This window comes from Chlorocebus sabaeus, chromosome 27 (genome assembly GCF_047675955.1).
Source record: "Chlorocebus sabaeus isolate Y175 chromosome 27, mChlSab1.0.hap1, whole genome shotgun sequence".
NCBI lineage: Eukaryota > Metazoa > Chordata > Mammalia > Primates > Cercopithecidae > Chlorocebus > Chlorocebus sabaeus.
Window position 1 is genome coordinate 3,413,798 of NC_132930.1, and position 23,682 is coordinate 3,437,479.

Below are 23,682 nucleotides of genomic sequence, written 5' to 3' on the forward strand. Positions count from 1 at the left end.
GCTTATATTTGTATATATCTCTTTTGATACTCACAGCTCTCTGAAACAGGTAAAGCAGAAATTCTTGTTTTCATTTTACACGAAACTGAGAATCAAAGAGATTAAGTAAATCACAAGATTTATACTTGAGAGTATAAATTAGGATACAACATCATCCTGACATCTTAAAGTGATTTAAAATTGTTCAAATACAGCCTGACAGAAACATGTTCAAGGGAAAGGTACTTCAAGGGTAAAACCAAAACTATACACTCCAGACGAAATGTCTAGACTTAAAAGATTGTTGGTGTGTACTGCCCACTGGACACTGATTTTAACTATGAGATTAATTATTAAAACAACAAAATATTATTGTCATCTTGCTCATTAACACAGATGTTACACAACCAGAGAATGGAGTTAGAGTTGTTGATTTCACATCTCAGGCTACAAATTATTAGGCATCACTGTCAGATCAAGCAAAATGCTTTTCAAATGCAGAAGATCAGTGTAGGCAACACAAACGCTGTCTCAGCACACCTTGGCCACTTTTTCTACCTGGTTCATATCAGCCCCCAAATTCAGGAAATTGCCGATTCTGGGAAAATGTATGAAATAACTCCAGCTTCTTCTTTCTCCTTTTTCTGTTTTCTAATATCTGTCTATAAGCAAACCTGTTCTCTCATGCAACCATTCATTCACACTCTGATATAAAAACAGTAATTGCAGACTACCATTATGTTTTCCTCTCTCAAGGCTAGCTACATTTCTGCAGGAATGAAAGCTGAATACATCAAGTTCTAGTAATGACATTTCAAGGAGGTATCTTTCCAGTTATTCTGAAACCCCCTTCTGCAGGTGCTCACTAGTTATTGTACAAATAGGGTCCCATATTTTGTTTCAACAACCAAGCTCCACTCAGTGAACTTGAACAGGATAAGTTCATTGAAAAAGACTAAAGGCAATTCCTTTGTTTGGTTTTGGCTCATATCTCTGTCCGTTTTGCAGAACTAAAGGTACTGTATAAATTCTTTAAAATGTGGAACAACAGAACAGTGACTATGCAAACACATAATTCCTCAAGTTAAATTTATGTCTGCTAACAGTGATTTTGAACACAATAGAACAGATGCCATCCTGTAAAATCCTGAAAGTCATTCCTTTCCACAATTTCAGAGAACCACGTTATGAAATTCCTTCCAAACTTTATGCAACACAGCTTGTGGGGTGTTTCCCAAAGTGATGTTTACGTAGGTATAAGAGACAGACACCAATAACCTGCCAAGGACTGAATCCATTTTTCCAGTTTTGTGAATATATCCTACTCTCCAATTTTTTTATCCTGTCTTCCTCTCATTCCCAACTTCAACACTTCTAAAGATCAGTTTTCCCCACATGAAGATAGAAGTTTTCAGTTGGCCAATATTAACTTTTCTAGTGAATCTTCCTTCTCTCTGCTCATCAGCCTTAACTCAATAGTTGGCTTGGGATTTTTATTTCCCCAATTATTTCCTTAGGACATGCTAAATGGGGGCAGAGGAGGAGGGCAGGGAAGAGAAAGAGAGGTGGTGATTGATGTCAGTGGTAAGAAATTTTCACCACCATTTAATGTGGTAGTTGATTTACCACATTTACTGGTTACAACAAATTACTGTGTGAATGTGGAGATTTCAGACAAAAGTTGACATTTTAAAACATATCATGTAGCAGCAAGGATACAATTACGTATACATGAGGTATATATATAATTTTGTATACATACAAAATGACTAGATACATAAAAGATTTGGGTAGATATATATGACATGCATATATATTTGTGGATTAGACATAATTTTAACTTTTTACTTTTATGTTTCATTAAGTCTTTGCTTATCTTTGAAAATATAACTTTTCTCATTTAAAAACCTCTACAGATTGGCTAAAAGGTCCCTTTTCATATGCTACCTTTTATTTTTGATTTTTCTTCTTTTCAAATGTCATTCACTTTGTAGTCATCAGTCAAGTTATTCTTTAACAACTTATTACCTGTGTCTAGAAATATGTGACAGTCCATGTGCCAGTAAGATGACATTTGGAAAATGAAAAGTGGTGATTATTTTTAAAATCAGACTACATATATACAGTGCACATACACACATATTACGTATATTATATATACATACTGTACACATATACATGCATTGATATTTGTCAGGAAGCGATTCTGTATCTGTGAAACTGGCTATGCCATGTGATGAAGCTGTTTCTATGGAAACAGTTCATGATTCATGGTCAACATAAAAAAAAAAGATGAAAGTATAAGGTAGACTTGATAAAGAAACTATTACATTCTGAATTTAAAAATGTAAATGCTATATTTACTAACAATTTTTATGACTCAAAATTTTCTCTTATAATCCTAGTGAATGTTATTACTCAGTCCCTAAAATATGCTAGGAGTGATAATAGAGAATATAAAGAATATAATTCTAAGCTTCCTAAAGCTTACATAGTGGGGGGATAAAGGCAAGGTTAGGAAGACCTTTATATGTATGATTCCTAAATTATATTGGGTCTTTGTCTTTTATGAGTCTTGATTTCCTAATACACCCCAGGTATTCTTTTTCCAGTATAATTCTCTCTGGTAAGACTGCAGAAAAGACTCAATAGAAAATACACGATTTCCTGTGGGTTTTGAAGTAGACCTAGATGCATTTGGGTGGGAGAGAGTTTGCAGGTAGCAGGAGGTAGAAATAATGGACACTGACATGAGAAAATGTTCTAGACACAGGTGGGATTCCAAATGAATATCATTGAACTGTCTCCATGGAGACAACAAAGCTATTTCCCTTGACTAGAGAATTGTGTATCATTTCCTTGAAAATAATAAATCTTAAGAAAAAATATCTCCATGAGTTATGGAGGGCTAGAGCAGGCAGAGATCCCAAGCTTTCGACAAATCTATTTCTCTGCTTTCAGGAAAGATACCAAATAAACCCTATCATTCAAATGGGATTCACTCTTAGCAACTTCCCTGATTAATCCGTTTAGCAACAAGAGTCAAGGCGTCTAACGTCTAATTTTTCCTGTTATATCTGAAGAGCCTTCATCCATACTCTTTTTCAGTAGAGGTAGGAAAGGAACAGCTGATTGCTAACAGCTACCTAAGGGCCCTCTTCTATCTGAATCTATTTCTCTAGCTGTTTCTCTGTCTTTCTCTAAACGAAATAGTACAATCTGTGAATAAGACTTTGCTTAAATAGATTTCCTCTTTCCAGGAGACCAACTTGTGGAGACAGTGCTCTGTTGAATTCTGGTTTAGAATCATACCCAACAGGCCATTCAAATGTTTCCATTCTTTTTCAAAGGTCCTGAGAGTCACTTTTTAATTTCCTGGCAGGTAAGCTTCATTTCTCAAGGCATGCTGTCAACCTCATTTGCCCTGTCTGTTATATCCGGTCTCATTTCATCACCAAATACACTTTCTACAAGAACTCACACTGCTTTCATGCAATCTCACATGGAAACACAATGTTCCAGAAGAACTCTGAATCACTTTTGTGATACAGTGGAGAAGAGACCAGATGCTGTGTAAGTAAGTTTCCCACACATCTATTTCCCCCTACCTATAAGGTTTTATAAAGGCATCTAAAACAGAACACAAAGATCACGCCTCTGGAGGAAAAGTATGCTCTAAATCCTGTCAGAGTCTAGGTCCTCCTAGATAAAAAGCCATATTACTAGGGATAATTAGTTGACTCTATTCCATTCTGTCTTTGCCCGGCACCCTTTCTCCCTATCTCTAACCAGCCCATTTCAATCACTACATTTATGGGCTTCAGAATCTCTCTCTGTAGAGCTTACTTTATTTGTGAACAGATTTAGAAGAAATAGTTCATTGATGTCAATATTTAATATTCTAACTCAATGCTTCCCCAAGTGCCTTATAAAATATAATATACTCTTTTTTTTTTTTTTTTTCCTGAAAATGTGTCCACTTCAGCAGTGAAAGAGATGGTGTGGTACTCCTGGCCCTGGGTTCCCTCCCTAAGCACATGGACACCCAATGTCAATTACTTAATATGGAACCTTAGGGGGGATCCAGGGCTCATTTCTTCTCTAATCCCTGTCATCCAAAGAGTCACTAAATTCCTCTGATTTGCTTCTGAATATCATTTTTCTGTCTATTCCTATGGAAAGTACCAGTTTAGGCATCTATCACCTCTCATCTGGACCTTGAAACACTCTTAGCTTCCTAACACTGTCCTCAGTTTTAGCCTTCTCTACATCATACTCCACATAGCTGCAAAAACTTAAAATGTAAAACACAGTTCCCGTTAAACCCTTTGTCAGATGTTCTACATTTCAGGATTAGGGTCCATTTCCTCAGCATAGATATTCCAGCATCATTTCTTTATCTGTTTGCATGTGAGTGTGTAGTATAAATTCTCTTTTTAAAATAAAAGTGGAGGACACGTACACGTAAGATTTTTTTTAAACCAAGAGTTCAAAGGGGCATGTAAAAGACAGTAAATATTCCTTTGCAGTGCACTTCTGGTCCTTGTTCCACTTCCAAAAGGTAATAACTATTACTCATTTCCTTGTGTATATCCTTCCAGAAATTGTCAGTGCATATACAAATATACGTTTATAGAAAGGGTTATTATTACACAATGAGAACATTCAATAGCATTGTCCTACATCTTGCTTTTAGCATGCCGTCTGATCTCTTGATAATCTTCCCTGTGCCTTTTAAGTTCTCACAATAGGAATTATCTGTAGTTCCCAGAACACTTCATGCTGTTTTCAGGCACACCTCCCAATGCATATGCCCTTTCTTTTGTGTAGAAATGTGTATAGGCTGAAAATGAGAAGAACTTCCACACAATTGCTAACTACTATTCTTTTCTAAGATTCATTTCAGGCATTAACCCTTCATCATGTCTTAGAAACTGCAGACCGGTGCTCCCATAGGATCCTATACATACATGTCTCTATCATAGCACCTACCACATAGACCAAGATAACTAGGGATGTTTCAAATCCACAGTTCTTCTTTCAAAAGTATACTCTTTAAAAAAGACATTCCTCTAAACAGAAAAATCTTCACTTCAAGATTAGAAACTTTACATTGTTTGTTTGTTTTTTTAAAAAAGACTATAACCTCTACTAGAGCAAAGACCATATTTAGTTGCCTTTTTTTTTTTTTTTTTTTTTTTTTGGTATTTTCTTTTTTGCTTGAGTAGTTGGATCAATGCTATTGGAAAATTATCCTTTATTCTTAAATTCACAATGCAACAACGGATTTTATTGGGGATGTGAGAGTCAGGGAAAGATACATTGGTTCATTTAGTAGAAGAGTAGCAATGAAGACTGAGGACTCTAAAAGGAGTAACTGGGCTCACTAAAGATAAAAAAGGAATCTTTCACTTTTTTCTTGTGGATAGCGTTTTTTGGTAAGATTTCACCACTGATATGAATTCATTGTAAACATTTTCTTAAGCATATCTGTCAAGTAGTGAATAATAGATTGTTAAATGTTACTATTAATGTCCTTCCTTTTCAATAGATAGAAGTCAAGGAACTTCATGAAATGCTTGATCTACTGAAAACAGAAGCATTTTGGGAAAAATAATTTCAGTGCTCATGTGGTTTATGGATGAACTTTGTACTAACATTTAGTCAACTATAAACATCTACCAATTCTTACTCCTATGATTTGTAAGTATGATTACGTCATTTGAGCCCCCTTACTGAAACCTAAGCCAACTGGAAACATTTGAAACGTTCATTTCTCTTTTGAAATGTTTTACTTTCCTTGATAATGCAAGATTTGTGCATGAGTGTTTTGAAGGTACTATGAAGTATTTGGGGTCCTGCCAAGACAAAAATCATCAGAAACTGGAAGAATGGACATTAAATGATATTCAGCTAAGACAAACACGTTGGGTTTACCCCTCATTTCTCAGTCACCTCATGGAAGGATTTTAGGCAGTTTTGGTAAATCCTTTGGGATGCTCAGATCTTCAAAAATAACAGTTTCCTTCTGTTTCACAACAAGTGTTGAAAAAAAAATTACTTCAGTTGTGGTGGAGCAGTATTCCAAGTTTAAATACAATGGACAACTCCAGGTAGAAATAATTCCAGTTTAGTCTTGGCTTTAATGTTCAGTACAATATAAACCAGGCATTAGGCCAATTTCATTTTGAAGATCATTGCTTCTTGTTACTGTCTTTGCGAATGTGTTTAAGGAAGAAAAAGTTGGATGAGGATGCCATGACTAATTAAAATAATAATTCAAGAGGCCCTAGATTGCACACAATCAGTACGTCAATGTTCCCAGGAGGCTACATCATTTGCACTCAGTGGGAACTCAATAAATTCTTGTGATTGACTCAACTACCAGGAGAATATGGTATTTAAGACAATCTAGTAAGGGAGTAAGATGGAGACAAAGATTTTTTATTTTGATGGAGTCTACAATCTTTAAATATCTAAGTTTTTATGATAGGGTATTTGAACTGGAAAGAGTTTTAGCACTTATGTAATTTGGCTTCATTTTACAAAGGAGAAACCTAGAGAAGCCAAATTACTCACTCAAAGTCCTAGGCTATTTTTTACTAGTCTAGTAGTTAGGAGCCAGACCCTAGAGACAAGCTGCCTGGTTTCAAATTTTGGCTCTGCCATTCACTAGCTGTATAAATTCTGAGTAAGTTATTTAACCTAACAACATTTCTCGCTCTCTCAAACTCAGTTTTTCAATCTGTAATGGAGGTGGGGAGGGGTAAGAATTGCATAGCACTAAGTAAAGGATTAAATCGCTATTAATATAAAGCACTGATAACCGTATCTCACACATGGAAAATGTTCAGTAAGTTGCTATTTGTTTTCATTGTATTTCACACTATAATACCCAGTCTGATTCTACAATCCTAAAATCCCAGGCATTCAAATGTAAACTCCAGCTTTAAAACAATCTAGATAGGCTTGCTTTAATGTGTCTTAGAGTGAAAAATATATACATATATATATATATATATGATCTCCAAATAGGCAAAGGGAAGATTTTCCTTCCTCAGTCTCTCCAGATGTTATAAAATTATAACCCAGAACCTAAAAGAAAAACTTTTTGTGATTACTCATATAAGAATAAAATGTATTTATATGCTAGCTAATACTTCTTTCTGCTTTTAAGTGGTACTCACCTATTTGTTCTGTTTGCAAAGGAAATTCTATTAAAACCTCAGAGAATTTACTGACAGCATCAAGAGTATGTTTAGGCTATTTTACAAACTTGTTGCTACCTCCTCAGTGGTGGAAAAACAGTTTGCAATGTTCTTTATCCTGAAGAAAAAAGTCATAGGTTTCCCTGCAAAGCAACAGAATAGTATTGTGGAGTTACTGTACTTGGAAATGTTTTCATTGCCATCATTTGAGATTGGTTGGTTCACAGGTATTAATACAGATAAGAAGACTATTTATTAGTTTAGGTCAAGTCCCATCTCCCATCTCCAGGATCCTGCCTTTGTCCTGTTACTTATCATCATCATCATCATCATCAGTTACGGAATTAACTTTCTCTTTAGAGAACAGTTACCTGCAACTTAAATAATAACATTCCTAAAGAAATTTGAAAGGAAAAAAAAATGTTCATTTCTTTTTTATTCTTTTTTTTTTTTTTAGACTGTTTTGCTCTATTGCATAGGCTGGAGCGCAGTGTCACGATCTCGGCTCACTGCAACCTCCAGCCTCCCAGGTTCAAGTGATTCTCATGCCTCAGTTTCCAGAGTAGCTGGGACTATAGGCACGTGCCATCACACCCAGCTAATTTTTATACTTTTGGTAGACACGGGGTTTCACCATGTTGGTCAGGCTAGTCTTACACTCCTGACCTCAAGTGATCTGCTCACCTCGGCCTCCCAAAGTGCTGGGATTATTGATGGGGGCCACTGCACCCAGTCAATTTCTTAATGAAGCTATATCTTAGGATAATGTACTACTTTGATATTCAAAGTACAATCTACATACCAGCAATCAGCATTGCCCAGGAAAATGCAGAATGTCAGGCCCCATCCCATACCTCTGATTCAGAATTTGCATTTTAATAAGATCCCAGAGTGATTCACCTATATGTTAAAGATTGAGAAGCACTGACCTAGAGAAATGCATGTGGGGACTGGGAATCTGACAAGCAGTTACTGTTTTGAGTCACACAGTAATAGTAATGAGATATAATTGAAGTATGTACCAGACGTTTCCAGAGTCTAATATTAAGATAACCACGACAACAACAGAAACAATAAATTTTAAGGGGATATTTGGGAAATTAAATTTGTTTTTCCTTAAGCATTATTTATAAAATTGGCTCATTTTCATTTTTGTCATCATTGTTCACTGTAATGTCTGTAAGAGCATTCACTGTTATACTCATTCATGCAAGAAGGAAGGAAAGACAATGAATCCATGATAGCTATCTCATATTGGGAACAGCTTGGATTGAATCCTGCGTTGAGTCAGGACTCATTCGATGTAAGGTCTTCCAGGGTTGGCCATATGGACCATCGTGTCTTCAGATTAGGTACAGAGAGCTGCCTGGTTGGAACTCCTACTTGGTAATCAGGATCCACCTCTTGAATAAGAAGGAACAGCTAAGTCACTGGAATTTGAAATACAAGAGTTCAACTACTTGTGAGAAGATAGTTAATATCATGTTTCCCCAAACTACTGTTTGAAGAGAAAACTTGCCTACTACTCTCTGTGTCTTATTGGCTTTATAGTAGCAGATGTTAGTGGTTATGTTAAGGACAATTTCTGGGAGCTCTTGTCTCCATTTACTCCGACTGCCTCCTGTTCATCTTCAATCAGTCCTCTGTGTGTGTACGTGTGTGTGTGTGTGTGTGTCTATGCCTTGGCAGAAACTGTTAAAAGACAAGGTTTGAAGGTTATACTACATAAATGGAAATCATGGTGGTTTTTTAAGATGACAGTTTAGAAAATGGTAACAGTATATAGTTGCTATCACACAAACAATATATCCCATGATGCCAGAAGAACAATCCTTTCTAATTTAATCAATGCTATTACTGCATGAAAAGTCTTGTTCTCAAATAGATATGTTTATCTGCTTTGGAATTATTCTTCACAATTTTTGCATTCACTGCTTAAAACCAATGATTCTTGACTATAGAGATTCTTTACTATGTAAAGATTGCTTTTGTTTTTTAATTTGTGGAAAATTAAGAAAACAATTTTTCACAAATTGAGAAATCAGAAAATACTCTTGATATGATGTTAGTGTTTAAAGCAGACAATGTAAAAACGAATCAGGGACTATATTTTACTTGGGGAAGCAAAGAAAAAAACCAAAAATGAATGGAATCTAGTTCTCAAATCCACTAATTTAATGCACAATTATTTCATTTTCCCAGCCATGGAATGGGTAATAATGGTAAGGAACAAAAACATAAATATAAACAATGTTTTAGAAATTGATTCAACTTGCATTTTCTTAAAAACCATTTTTGTGATATTCTTATCCATTCTTGTTGTTATATTCTTGTCATTTAATGTTGATGAAAATTTTCTATTAAATTACTCAAAAGTTACTGCCTATCAGGGTACTGAAACATGCTTAATACAAAAAGCAATAAGCAATAAGTCTTATTTTCCATGGATTTCCAACCCTATTTATATTATCTAAAATCACAACATATAGTAAGCAATTCTCTTTTGGGGATGTGGGCTAATCCTCTGAATTGTGTTTACACAGAACCCTCAATTTTAAATCATTACTCTTTATTTCCATTTTTCTTGGAGTTATTTCTAATCTATTTATTTCAATGTCTTGTCATAGATGAGAGAAGATAAAATAAACTTTGGGTTCTGTTGATAGTGCTCATTAAAAGGAGAAACAGGAAAGAACAAGTAAATCAAAGTTTATCATTTTTCAGCTTTGAATGGTTTCTATTTTCTAATCATGTCTCTAACATTGTTGTGGAAAGGTAATGGGGATGGTAGTAGAATATGTATTTTCAAAGGCTTATCAGCTGGGTGAATATTTTTGAAAAATCAAGTGCATATACACGTGTTGCCATGAGTAAACAGACAGTATTATTTAAGCATTAGGAAGAAATGTCCAGTGGCATTTCAGTTAAAGTCAATCCTTGTTCTGAGCTTATGTATGAATTCAGTTGAACAACTGATTATACAGAACTTTTTGTTATGGTGGTTGTTGATTGCAGCAACTTCCCATTTAATTGAGTTTAAAAAAACTGAAAAAGGGTATGTCAATATAGCCAACAGAATCATATATTTTTTAAAATTCTGAAAAGCATGGCACTCTGCATGGCAAGGTAAAACAAAGACTGCATTTGCTTTTTGAGCTTTTAAAATCTATTTCATCAATTTTCTGTGGATGTTTACAAGATACCAAAGTAAATGATTGAAAAGGAAAATATTATCATTATTAATCTACATGATACAACTTGTTAAACTAATTCATTGTCTAATTTGTCCAGTTGCATTTGTGTAAATTAGGCACAATTTGTGTATGTACACATATTATTACATTCCTCAAAGTGTTTCTAAATAGTGTGTTTTGGGTTACTTTGTGGTGTTAACATGTATGTAAACAGAATATAATAAGTCAGTTTGCCAATGAGAAAATATTCATTGTGCATTACGTTTTTAAAATTGAGTTTCTTTTTCCAGCACGACAATCAGAGACATCTAAAAATAGTATTTTAAATAAGCTATTTGAAGCAGGAGCCGCTACAACTACAAAATACAGAAATTAAATAGTCACACCTTTTATTCTATTCCTATTCAGTAAGCTATAGACATATTTATTTCTTCCCTAACATAACCTAAAAAGGAAAAGAAAAAAATTCTTAAACCCCTAGCCTATTAAAATAAAACGGCACAGTAGGAATGAAATGAAAGACAATTCAATAGCCTTTATAGCCATAGAGTGATACAATCTCAAATGGTTTTACTCTTTAAATTATTCAGGATTTATAAATTTCTGCCGCCATAATATTTTTTTACAAGTGGAATAAAAATGGCATTTTGCTCACGTAGATCTAGCTGATCCCTGGGTGGCTGATTCTAGAAAAGCAACAGGCTTTTCCCCGTCTTACAAGAAGCAACAGTTAGAAACTCTAAGTAGAAAACTCCTACACACAGTGGACGGAACCAGCCGACAGAGAAAGTGGCACCTTTTTCAGTTCATTTTGCAACAGCTTCCAAAAAGAGAAGGAAAATGTATATAAAGGAATTTTGACCCCTTTGAAATGAAAGGACTATGCTGCGTTACTGTCGCCCCCTCTCCCTTCCAACGTCCCTTAAATTATCAGGCTTTTTAGGCATGCTTAGGTTTCTAGAGTAAGGTGAAGCAATAGGACTTGATTTATTTTGTTTCAACTTAAATTTGCAAGATGCAGTAAGACAAATTCATAACCTCTCGCAAGGGAACAATACAAGCCTACCCAGGCTCGGGCACTTTTCCACTAGCAAGCATGGACTGTTGTCTTAGCCTGTTGCTCCTGCCACCTGGTGTGCCTGAACGCTTTGAAACCCCGACTGTGCTCTTGGTGGCAGGGCCTTGGTGCGTCGGGGCTTGCTGACTGAGAGGGCCATGGGGATTGCCGGGGCCGCGCCTGGGGAGGCGATGGCTGCCGACCACCGGTCCGGGGACCCTAGTGCAGGCCGCCCAGCTGCCGGCAGATGGTGCCCTCCTCATCCGAACACGCGGGGAAACCCAGCTAAAGTAACGCTCAGACTCCGCCCCAGCCGATCCACGGCGCAACAGTCACTCGTCCTTCCCAAAATAGTGCAGAGCACGTTTCCCCTGGAACACCGCAGTAGCCCGTGTGTGTCGAAATTACAAACCAGGAGCGACCGGGTGTGTGTGCCGGAGTGGGGAGCGCGTGCAGAGTGGGACCCCAGGGCCCAGGGGCGAGGTGACCGCCAGTGAAACGCAGAGGGCAAAGGGACCGGTTCATTTCCCATCTGCGTAAGCTGGCCCGCCGGGCCCGTCGGGAGGTCACTCACCATATTCACTTCGGAGACCATGTCTATGCTGGCGACATCGATCCGCATCCCAACGTCCACGGGGGGCCCTGCCAGGGAGGTGGGCCACATTAGCGACAGATTCTCTCAGTGACAGCGGGCTGGGGAGGGTCTGGGGACTTCCCAGCCCTTACTCCATTCTGAACGGGCTCCCTCCCTGCTCCCCCCACTCCACCCCTTTCAGGGGACAGCCTGGGAAAACAGGTGTGGGCACACGTATGATGCAGTGACTATGCAGAGGGTGTGTCGGCCCGGGAGAAGGTCGCCTCCGCCTGAGGATTCATCCACCTGAGACTGGGGATCTGGTGTGTGTGTGAGTGTGTGGGGGTGTGTGTGTGTGTGTGTCCAGGGCATAGTGCACGCTTACGAAAATGACATGCCTTTTTTTTTTTTTTTTTTTTTTTTTTTTTTGACATTTATCTTTGACAGAAAAGGAGAACTAGGGATGGGTTACAGGTTGAAAAAAGATGAAGCGTTACCTCCGAAGTCCGGCCGCAAGCGAATGTCATATCCTTTGAGCAATCTGTCCACTGTCTCTTTCACGTATGACATGTTGCTGGGTTCATTGGTGCTGAGGGGAAGAAGTAGGGACCGTATTCAAAATAAGCACAAACTGTGAGCACATATAAAAAGATACAGGCACACCTACCCCCAAACAACAAGATACATGATCCAGCAGATACGTAAAAAGAAACATACCAAGAAAAAAGAGAGAGAGAGAGATTCAACAACAGCAGCTCACCTGTGTGCACAACAGACCATGGTTATCATCACAGGGAAAGAGAGAAGCCCCAAACTCTCTCGATTTTGTACTGTCCACATTACTAACTCTGATTAAAGAATTGTCTTTTCTGCGAAGATTCAAGGAATGCAACTTAGTCGGCTGCTGGGCAGTAATTCCCGAATGGACCTGCGCATGCGCAGAGCGCTATCACTACCAAAAGACACCTTGTGCCTTGCAAACAGTATTCCTAGCGGTAATAGGCAACAGATTTCAATTCCTCTAAAGTTCCTATTTGGGGTGCTCCGTGTCCTCCGGGTAGTCAGAAACAAGCCGCTGTTTCCACGCAGGGGATCCTACGAGCATGTGTAAACGGAGTTTCCTTCATGCCTTGGAGGTTGCTATGTTGATTTCCTTTCTGCCCTCAACCTGATTTTGTTTTTGTTTTTTTGCTGGGCTCTCAGTGATCTGGCTAAGGCTGCCTGTGATTGGCATCTTTCATTGACAGTCATGGAGGTCCTAGACGGGGACTCAGGAGGCGGGTCTGTTGTTTTCTGGTAGCCTGTGGGGGTACCGGGTGGATGTGATCAGCGGGGGTTGAGGGTGGGGGTGACTGGGAGCAGGGAAGAGTGGAGAGAGAGGGAGCTGGAGAGTTACTAAAGGTATAGAGGAAACTCTATAAGACGTATTTGAGAACTCCAAAAATCAGTTGCCCTTGGGAGGCATCCTGGGACATTTGGCTTGGTGTAGACTTCTGTAGCAGGCAGAGTAGGAGGGACAAGTCAACTTTTCTTCTAACCCACTTTTCTTCCCTGCCCTTGTCGTTTCTCATCCAGGTTGGGAAATGAGGGAAACAAAGGATCCAGCAGCAGTTCTGGGCAGGCAATCTTTTTTTCTAGGGTCATCTACTGCAAGCCCCACTTTCCTCCAGCTTCTGATAAGAAAAATCTCCTTCTTAAATCAACAGCATTTAAGGTGGTATTTGTGACCCCTAGCAGAACTCTGAAACATCCAGACAGTTTAACCTCTGTTCACCAGTAGGTTGGGATTCTGCAGGAGCAAGCATTGTTTGAATTAAATCAAATTCAGTAACTTCGATTCTACAAATGTCATTGAGCACATGTTAGGCAGAAGGCCCTGGGCTAGGTGTTTGTTCTTTTTTAAAATAGTACATATTTAATTGTGTTGTGGGCATTCTGGGACTTATAACTGATTCAAAAAGAGTTCCTGACCTAGAGAAATTCACATGTAAGGGAAGGGATGGATACAAGTGTAAGTAAAGCCAGTGGTAATGCCTACTCCTATTATCGTCTGCTGCTTACTTTTCTGAGGGAAATAGGGGACAGTCTAAAAATTAGCTTCTAACTAGGATGGAAGTGTTGCAAGTCAAGAAACTTACGCATGTTCTTAGTATTTCCTTACACAGGAGATACCAAACAAAAAAAAAATAGAAAAAAAATTATTCCATTACAATAACAACAAAGAATTCGAATGTACATAGGAATAACTGGGGAAAAAAATACACACAAGAACTTTAGAGTGAAGTTATATAACATTATTCAAACACACAAAATATGACCTAGATAAATGGAAAATATACCATATGGGTAACTGGGAAGACTCAACATTGTAAGGATGTCAATTCTATCCAACGTAAGAAATATAACCAATTTGAATCAAAATTCCTACATTCTAAATGGAAATGAAGAAACTAATTCCAAAATTCAAATACAAGAATGAGGGGGTAAATAAAAGCCAAGAAAACTTGGAAGAAGAAGAAGGAAAAAAAAAAGAGAAGGAATATGGGGGCATTTGCCTTTGAGATACCAAGACATTACTGAGCTATATAGAAATTGAATCACCTTTGGCATGGAATTCATGTAGGGATAAAAAGCAAAAGAGTACAAGCAAATAAAGAGCACAGAAATACTCCTCTATTTTAAGAAAAGTAGGAAAAGATGAGCTATTCAATAAATACTGCAAGACAATTTATTATCCATAAGGGAAAAAAGTAAATCATTACATACACGAAAATGTATTACAAGTAGATATGTAATTTTAATACAAAAAGCAAAACGTTCAAAACTTCAAACTATATAGGAGAATATCTTTATGACTGTGATAAAAGGAAAGATCTAAAGATGAACAAAGGTATAAATGATAAAAAAGATTATTGCGATAACTATGTTAAAATGTAACCTTCTTTAAATCCAAAGATTCTTCTGAAAAGTCAAGTTATACATAGAAAGAACATGTTTTCAGGATATTTGACCATCAAAGGGTTTGTATAAAGAAATTACCAGAAAAAAAAACTTCTAGAAGTAAAAAAAGATCAAAAGCTACTCTAAATAAGGAATTGCAAATTCAAGGAATTGTATACCATTTTAAACTATCAGGTATGCAAAACTTAAGAATATTAAAAATTGGCTTTTAAAACTCCATATATTTTCAGTAGACAAAATTGATCTAAACACTTCGTACTGTTCTTTGGACATACTAGTAAAGTCAAAGATGCCCATGCCCTTTGGCCCAGAATTTCTACCACTCAGAATACACCCTAGTGATAAACTCATGCAGTCTAAGAATGTTTATGGCAGTGTTGTTTTTAGTAGTGCAACAATTTTTATTAATTGCAAATAAATAGGAATATAATCACAAATGTAATACAATAGTCAAAATAGTTGAACCTCTACATGCTGCTACAAAGATAAATCCCAAGAGTAAAGCATTGAGCAAAAACAAAACAAGAGCAGGGTGAAGAATGATACAATGAGCCATGATAACATAAATTTTAAAACATTTAAGTGTAAAACCCAGAATATATATTATGTACATATGCAGCACATATATATGGGTGTTGGTGTGTTTGTGTATGTATATATATGTATACATATATATGTATGTGTATATATACATACACATACACAAACATACACACACCCATATATATATACACACACACACACAGAATAGAGAACAAAAATAGGAAGGATACCACATTTTAGGGTTCAAATGAATCTACAATATTTTATCAAAAAAATTTCATTCCAATTAGCCACAACATGATATTCTCCATATATTTCTACTCTCCATATATTTCTAGATATTTGAAATATTTTACAGAAAGCTGATAAAAACCGATAATGAAGTGACAAACTAGGAGATATATTTGCAATTTATATTTTAAAATGTCTATGCAAGTCAGGGAGAGAAATAAATGTCTAATAAATAATGAGCAAACAATTATAACAAGAATTTCACCAAAGAATCCCTAATATTTGATAGCAGAGTAGGGTGACTGTAATTTTGTTAGAGTAGGGTAGGGTGACAGTAACTTAATTGTACATTTTAAAATAACTTAAAGAGTATATTTGGATCATTTTTAACTTCGAGGATAAATGCTTAAGGGGATGGATACCCCTTCTTTATGATGTGCTTATTTCACATTGCATATCTATATCAAAACATCTCATGTACCCCATAAACATACACACCTACTATGTGCTTGCAAAACTTTTAAAAAATAGAAAATTTTTTTAAAATAATTAAGTGACCAATAAATATATTGCAAAGTTTCAACCTCAATAGTAATCAAATGAATACAATTTTTAAAATAGATATGAAGTACCATTTTCACTTGTTGGTTTGCTAGTTTAAAATGGTTTAACATTAGGTATCATGGAAGCTGTGGAGAAACACGATTTCATTTACTTTGGGGGAGTATAAATTGCCACAATCTATTTTAAGGATGATTTGTAATATTAATAGTAATATAATATGCTATTAGATGCATGTATTGGTGGCATTTGCCTTCTGTTCAATTAATCAGTTTTTCTGATTTAACCTAATATGATATAATTTTATTTCAATCACTCATTGTTAGTAAAGGATGAATTTTGATAAGGCAGCAACACCATTATTGCTTTTTAAGACATTTACATATCCTTTGTTATGTTTTCATACTTTTTCTAGATTAAATATAGTATTAATTTAATAAGATCTAAAAATCTCATGTTACTTTTATATTGCATTAAATATTCTAATTAACTTAGGAAGTAATTTTAACCTGTGTTAGCAGGAATGGTACCGCTTCACTTTTTGCATATCAATTTATCCTCTAGGGATATATTATTTTCTTTAAAAAAAAAAAGTCTTGTGTTTCAGATTGTATTAATAACCAGCTATTTAATATATTTTTTAGCTATATGAGAATACATTTTTCACTTTGCATTTTTCAGCTCTTCTTATTTATATATTATAGCAAGGACCTTTGAGGATAAAACTTACATCATGTAATAAGCCAAGTATATTTTTACTTCTTTTTATTTTTACTTCCTGTTATGCTATAACAATTTTTATATTTAAAAATTCATATTGCAATTTTTTCTAGATTTATTCTTATTGGAATGTCTTCTCAAGTTATTATTTATAAATTTTTACTATTTGATAAATTGTGGCCATATAAGGATATTCATTGCTCATTTCAAGTAGAATTCTATCCAAATAAACACGATATTTTGTTTTAAAATGTATGCTCTGTCTTACTAATAAAGAGATGTTCTAAGCCATTGCTTTTATTAAAATGTTACCATTGCATTAATAAGAATAATTAACATTTTAATAGGCTTATTATTTATCAGCACTATTTTAAACACTTGACGTATCTAGTGCTCATAATATCTTAAGAGGTAGGGATATATATAATTAGTTCTGTTTTAAAGATGAAGACACTTAAACACAGAAAGTAACTTATCCAAGGTCAAATAAAAAATGAGAGACAAAATTCAAATTCAAATAGTCTAATGACAGTTTACATTCTTTTCTAGTACATTATTAATTATGAAAAATGTTGCCAGCATAAAATATATTTTTAACCTCTACTGAGATCTTTAAATGTTTTTTGCAACTTTTCATGTATAATTAAATGCATTTAGGGTTTAACATATGTTAAGAGTAATTTATATTTTAGAAAAAGCCCAAATTATGTAAAGAATTTTTATTTGAGTATAGCAGACCATGCTATCCAAGTAGAATCTTATGAAGGGTACTCTGAAAATCCTGATTCGTAGTGTTGTGCCCTCTAGTTGGTCCCTGTAATGCTGTGGGTCAGGAAAAGTCACAGAGAATAATGACTATTAAGCCTGTCCTCAGTAATATATTACTGTAGAGCATCATCTAAAAAGAGTTGCCATTCATATCTGTGTTAATGTGTTTTATATATTTTACAGTAAAATAGATTTTACTGTTTACTGATGTTGTTTAGTAGAAACTATAATTTTTATCTTCTTTTATAAAATAAATATTTGGTGCCTGATATTAACTGGAGAACAAAACAAACAACCAGGTGATTATCCGGTGAACACTTTCCAGCTAAACATTATAACCTTTGGGCTAATTCATTAATGGTGAGTTTATTTAAAAATATTTTTAGAGCCGGGCGCGGTGGCTCAAGCCTGTAATCCCAGCACTTTGGGAGGCCGAGACGGGCGGATCACGAGGTCAGGAGATCGAGACCATCCTGGCGAACACGGTGAAACCCCGTCTCTACTAAAAATACAAAAAACTAGCCGGGCGAGGTGGCGGGCGCCTGTAGTCCCAGCTACTCCGGAGGCTGAGGCAGGAGAATGGCGTAAACCCGGGAGGCGGAGCTTGCAGTGAGCTGAGATCCGGCCACTGCACTCCAGCCTGGGCGACAGAGCCAGACTCCGTCTCAAAAAAAAAAAAAAAAAAAAAAAAATATATATTTTTAGAACTATGCAACAATAAGTGATACAAACTATTGGGGCAAGGGCACCCAAATCACCAATATATAATAATAAAAAAAAAATTGCTAGAAATGAGAAAAGGACTTTTTATTTTTATTTTTACACTAAGGTCTCATTATGTTGCCTAGGCTGATCTCGAACTTCCTGAATTCAAGAGATCCTCCCACCCCGGCCTTCAGAATAGCTGCTATTGCACCCAGCAAAAACATTTTTTCTTGCCTTGGAATATTAGGGAAGTTAGCTCAATAGAGTTGAAACTTTTTGCTAGATCTTGAAATTCACCAAGTTGAGAATTTGGGAGGAGTTAGAAGAGGTGGAAAGCACAAGTAAAGGCTTTGAGTTTTAAAGTTGATGGCATTACAAAAAAATGGAAATAGTTAAGGCAGAATTGAACAAAAATTATGTTTTCAGTGGTGAGAGGGGATAATGAGAAGTGGATAGGAATGGGGTAAGATGGTGAGAGCTATGTTTCCAACTTACAGGTAAGCAAGACAAGAGTAGCAAAAGAAATTTGGGGATTTGGTTGGGAAATAAAATTTCTTTTACTCTGCCTCATGTTAAATACATATTCTTCATTAATGAATTGAGATAAGAACATTGCTAATCTATCATTTTTATCTTGTTGTCATTAAAATTATTTTAAGATAGATTTAAAGAAAAATTTAGAAAAATCTAGACTGAGAATATGACATAGTGACAGTGTAATTAATTAAGAAATAATCTAATTACTTTCTGTTGGAAAAAAAAAATCAAGTTTATAAAACTATCCTCTCCCTGAAATGCAAATCAGAACCACAATACGATACTGCCTTACTCCTGCAAGAATGGCCATAATCAAAAAATCAAAAAATAATAGATATTGGCATGGATGCAGTGAAAAGGGAACAGTTCCACACTGCTGGTGGGAATGTAAACTAATGCAACCACTATGGAAAACAGTGTGGCGATTCCTAAAAGAACTAAAAATAGAACTATCGTTTGATCCAGCAATCCTACTACTGAGTATCTACCCAGAGGAAAAGACCTCATTATATGAAAAAGATATTTGCACATGCATGTTTATAGAAGCACAATTTGCAATTGCAAAAATGTGGAGCCAACCCAAATGCCCATCGATCAATGATATATATGATATATATGTGATATATATGTGATCTTATATATATATCTATACATAGATATATATATGATAGACTACTACTCAGCCATAAAAAGGAATGAATTAATGGCATTCACAGCAACGTGGCTGGAATTGGAGACTATTATTTTAAGAGAAGTAACTCAGGAATGGAAAACAAAACATTGTATGTTTTCACTCATAAGTGGGAGTTAAGCTATGAGGATAAGGGCATAAGAATGACACAGTGAACTTTGGGAATTCAGGGGGAAAGGGTCAGAAGGCGGTAAGGGATAAAAGTCTACAAACTGGGTACAGCGTAGACAGCTCGGGTGATGGGTGCACCAAAATCTCACAAATCATCACTAAGGAACTTATCCATATAACCAAATGTCACCTGTTCCCCCAAAAACCTATGGAAATAAAAAATTTAAAAAATAAAACTATCCTCTCTGTGAGAGATAAAACTTAAATCATCCAGCATTTTAAACAACAAGTGTTTTCTTCAGTCATGAAGAATATCGGATGGAGGATTTGCGGGAATTGCACATTTCTTTCCCTTCCTGTCCTTAGAAATGTATTAGCCATAGTCATGGAATGGTTTTGATTTGTACTTAAGAAATAAAATACTTTTCGGCCAGGGGCGGTGACTCACGCCTGTAATCCCAGCACTTTGGGAGGCCGAGGCAGGCGGATCACGAGATCAAGAGATGGATACCATCCTGGCTAACACGGTGAAACCCCGTCTGTACGAAAAATACAAAAAATTAGCCGGTCGTTGTGGTGGGAGCCTGTAGTCCCAGCTACTCAGGAGGCTGAGGCAGGAGAATGGCTTGAACTCGGGAGGCGGAGCTTGCAGTGAGCCGAGATTGCGCCACTGCAGTCCAGCCTGGGCGACAGAGCGACACTCCATCTCAAAAACGTAAAATAATAAAATAAAATAAAATACTTTTCAATATGAACCCTCACACAAATATATGGACACATAATAAAAAGTCAGCAAGCCTTTAAGAAAAATCAATATCATGAAGGATAGGAAGTAAATTCCAGAAGCAGAAAATCCCATGGAAAGTAAAACTACTTTGAAGCACAAAAGCATCCAAGAGTACACAATAAGAAGAACAAACTACTAGAAGAAAATAAAAATCAACAATAACAAAAACTAAGATTTATGAAATTGAAATATAATTGTAAATTTTAAAATGAAATTCCATAAATGGGTTGAATGACACAGTTGAAGATTTTACTAGTTAGCTAGATAATAGAAACAAATAACAATCTAGATGGCATTGCAAAAGGGTAAAGACACATTGGAAAGACATCCAAAAAATCTAACAAGAATTACATAAGAACAGAGAAAAAGAAGGGGAGGAAGTAATTTTTAAAAGTAATGTTCCTGAAATAACAACAGTTATTAATTTACACTCCTACTCATTTTTTTCATTTTTCTATTTTTAATTTGTGTTGGTACATAGCAAGTGTATATACCTGTGGAGTACACGAGATGTTTGATATAGTCATGCAATGTGAAATCGTAACATTTATTGTGATTATTTACACATGTGAAATCCCACATTTATAATTATATGAAAGGAATAGAAAGAAACTAACCGTTTTCATCTATTATTTCTGAATGCTAATGTTACAGTTAATTTTTTCTTCATTTATACTTTTATATATTTCTTTCCAAATTCTACATGAATGTATATTATTTTTAAACCAAAAGATATACCTATAAACAAACTGCATACTCCAGTTCTTTTGGCAATAATTATGAAATGATCAAACTTTAATAAGACTTGAAAATGGCAATTTTCATAAAAACACGCATAAACATAAAACAGAAACAGAAAGACACTACTTTATAAAGAAAATAAAAATGATGAAGAATGAGATATTCATCCCCTCAAGCATTAATCCTTTGAGTTACAAACAGCCCAGTAACACTTTTTAATTTATTTTAAAACGCACATTTAAGTTATTATTGCCTAGAGTCTCCTTATTGTGCTATCAAATAGTAAGTCTTATTCATTCTTTCTGTTTTTGTATCCACTAATGGATACCAGCTTTCCCTCAAGCCCCCCACTACTCTTCCCAGTCTCTGGTAACTATCCTTCTACTCTATGTCCTTGAATTCAATTGCTTTGATTTTCAGATCCCACAGATAAGTGAGAACATGTGATGTTTGTCTTTCTGTGCCTGGATTATTTCACTTAACATAATGATCTCCAGTTCCATCCATGTCACTGCAAATGATTGGCTCTCATTCTTTTTCATGGCTGAAGAGTACTCCATTGTGTATATATACTACATTTTCTCTATCCATTCATCTGTTCATGGATTTTAGGTTGCTTCCAAACCTATTGTAACAGGTACCTATTGCAAACGGTGCTGCAGCAAACATAGCAGTGGAGATATCTCTTTGATATACTGATTTTCTTCCTTTTGGATAAATACCCAGCAGTGGGATTGCTGGATCATATGGTAGCTCAATTTCTAGTTTTCTTTGAGGAACCTCCAAACTGTTCTCCGTAGTAATTGTACTAATTTACATTCCCACCAACAGTATACAAGTGTTCTCTTTTCTCCACATCCTTACCAGCGTTTGTTATTGCCTGTCTTTTGGATCTAAGCTATTTTAACTGGGGCAAGATGACATCTCATTGTCATTTTGATTTGCATTTCTCTGATGTGATTGAATGTTAAACAGCATTAATTAGTCATATTCTGATGAAATTTTGGAACATTGTGGATAAAGAAAAACATCTAAAACACTCTTGAGAAAAATAAATCATATTATCTACATAGATAAAAGAATAATTTGTCATTCTTTTGGCCAGTAAAATTAGTACCAGAAACAATGAAGCAATGTTTTTAAAATTCTGAGCAAAAATGACTTTGAAGTGCTAATTTTATACTCTAAAAAACTAACATTCAATTGTGTTGGCACTATAAAATCATTTTTAGACATAAAAGGACTAAGAACGTTTTGCCCCATTAGATCATTTTAGCAAGAAATACATAAGGATGGCTATAGGAAAACAAAGCATTAATACTGGAAAGAAGTAATTAACACATAAAATAAAGTGAGAAGCAAATAAACCAGTAAAATAAACTATTCTCCAATTTTTAAGTAGTGCGCTGTGAAATTTAAAGCATTTGTAAAAAAAAAAAAAAAATATTCTGAAGCTGTAAGCAAGAGGTACAGAAACTAATTATGAGTTAGAGGAGGAGCCATGAGTTTTTATCAATTTTGATGAAACAGGAAGAAGATATTTTAAATAAGCCATACTTCTTTAGTAGGAATTAGGAATTTTAAAAAAATCTCTAATTTATTGAGTGCTTACTCTGTTCCAGGCCCTGTTTTAAGTCTTTTTTGTATAGTAAGCCATTCATACCTAACACATCGAAGCTCTGGTAATATTATTTTATTATTCTGATTTTTTAAAAGGAGGAGCAGATGGGAAAAGTAAGTTGTTGTGGGTCACATAGCTTAGATATGACAAGGCCAGAGTTCAGGCCCACAAAGTCAAAATCAAAACTCAATATTATCAACTGTTTTGCTATACTCTTTCTGACGAAGAAAAGGCAGAGGATAGAGAATGAAATATTTAAATATTGATGTACAGATAATTCTCCCAGAAAAAAAAGAAGGAACTGAGATAGTAGATGAGTGAAAAAAAGTTGGAATATTCAAGAGAAGACCACACATTATTGAAGATAAGCATACCTGCAGAGGATCCGAAAACACAGCCATTTCTGTGGGTTCCCTTGATTACCTTCTGTTTTTTTCCAGCTTCATCACGATTCCTCCATTCCTAGTAGTTTAGCATTTTCTGTGTCCACACGTGGCAGAGTATCACAGCTGTTCATTATTAGCACGTACATTCTTATTATAAAATCACTAAATCAACGTGCTATGAGGAAAATAACCTTTTTTAAAACTTAATAATGTCTCTCACTTATCTGGAATTCTGTCTGGCAAAAAACAGATATGCAATAAATGCTGTTGAATTGATGAATGAATAAATACATAAATTTAGCGATAT

General features: G+C 35.6%; 1 protein-coding gene across 2 annotated transcripts in view; it reads right to left on the reverse strand.

Moving 5' to 3' along the window:
• The window catches only part of GABRB1 (gamma-aminobutyric acid type A receptor subunit beta1), a 439,513-nt gene that overhangs the window by 390,314 nt on the left and 25,517 nt on the right, over window positions 1-23,682 (reverse strand). The window contains exons 1-3 of one of the 2 annotated variants that reach the window (XM_008017486.3): window positions 12,773-13,116; window positions 12,510-12,601; window positions 12,013-12,080 (exon numbers count right to left, since the gene is read on the reverse strand). In XM_008017486.3, the coding sequence (XP_008015677.1) occupies window positions 12,013-12,080; window positions 12,510-12,601; window positions 12,773-12,852 (240 nt within the window). In that variant the 5' untranslated portion in view covers window positions 12,853-13,116. Of the gene's footprint in view, window positions 1-12,012; window positions 12,081-12,509; window positions 12,602-12,772; window positions 13,117-23,682 lie in introns of those variants that run through there. The other variant, XM_038008562.2, reaches the window with a different exon arrangement.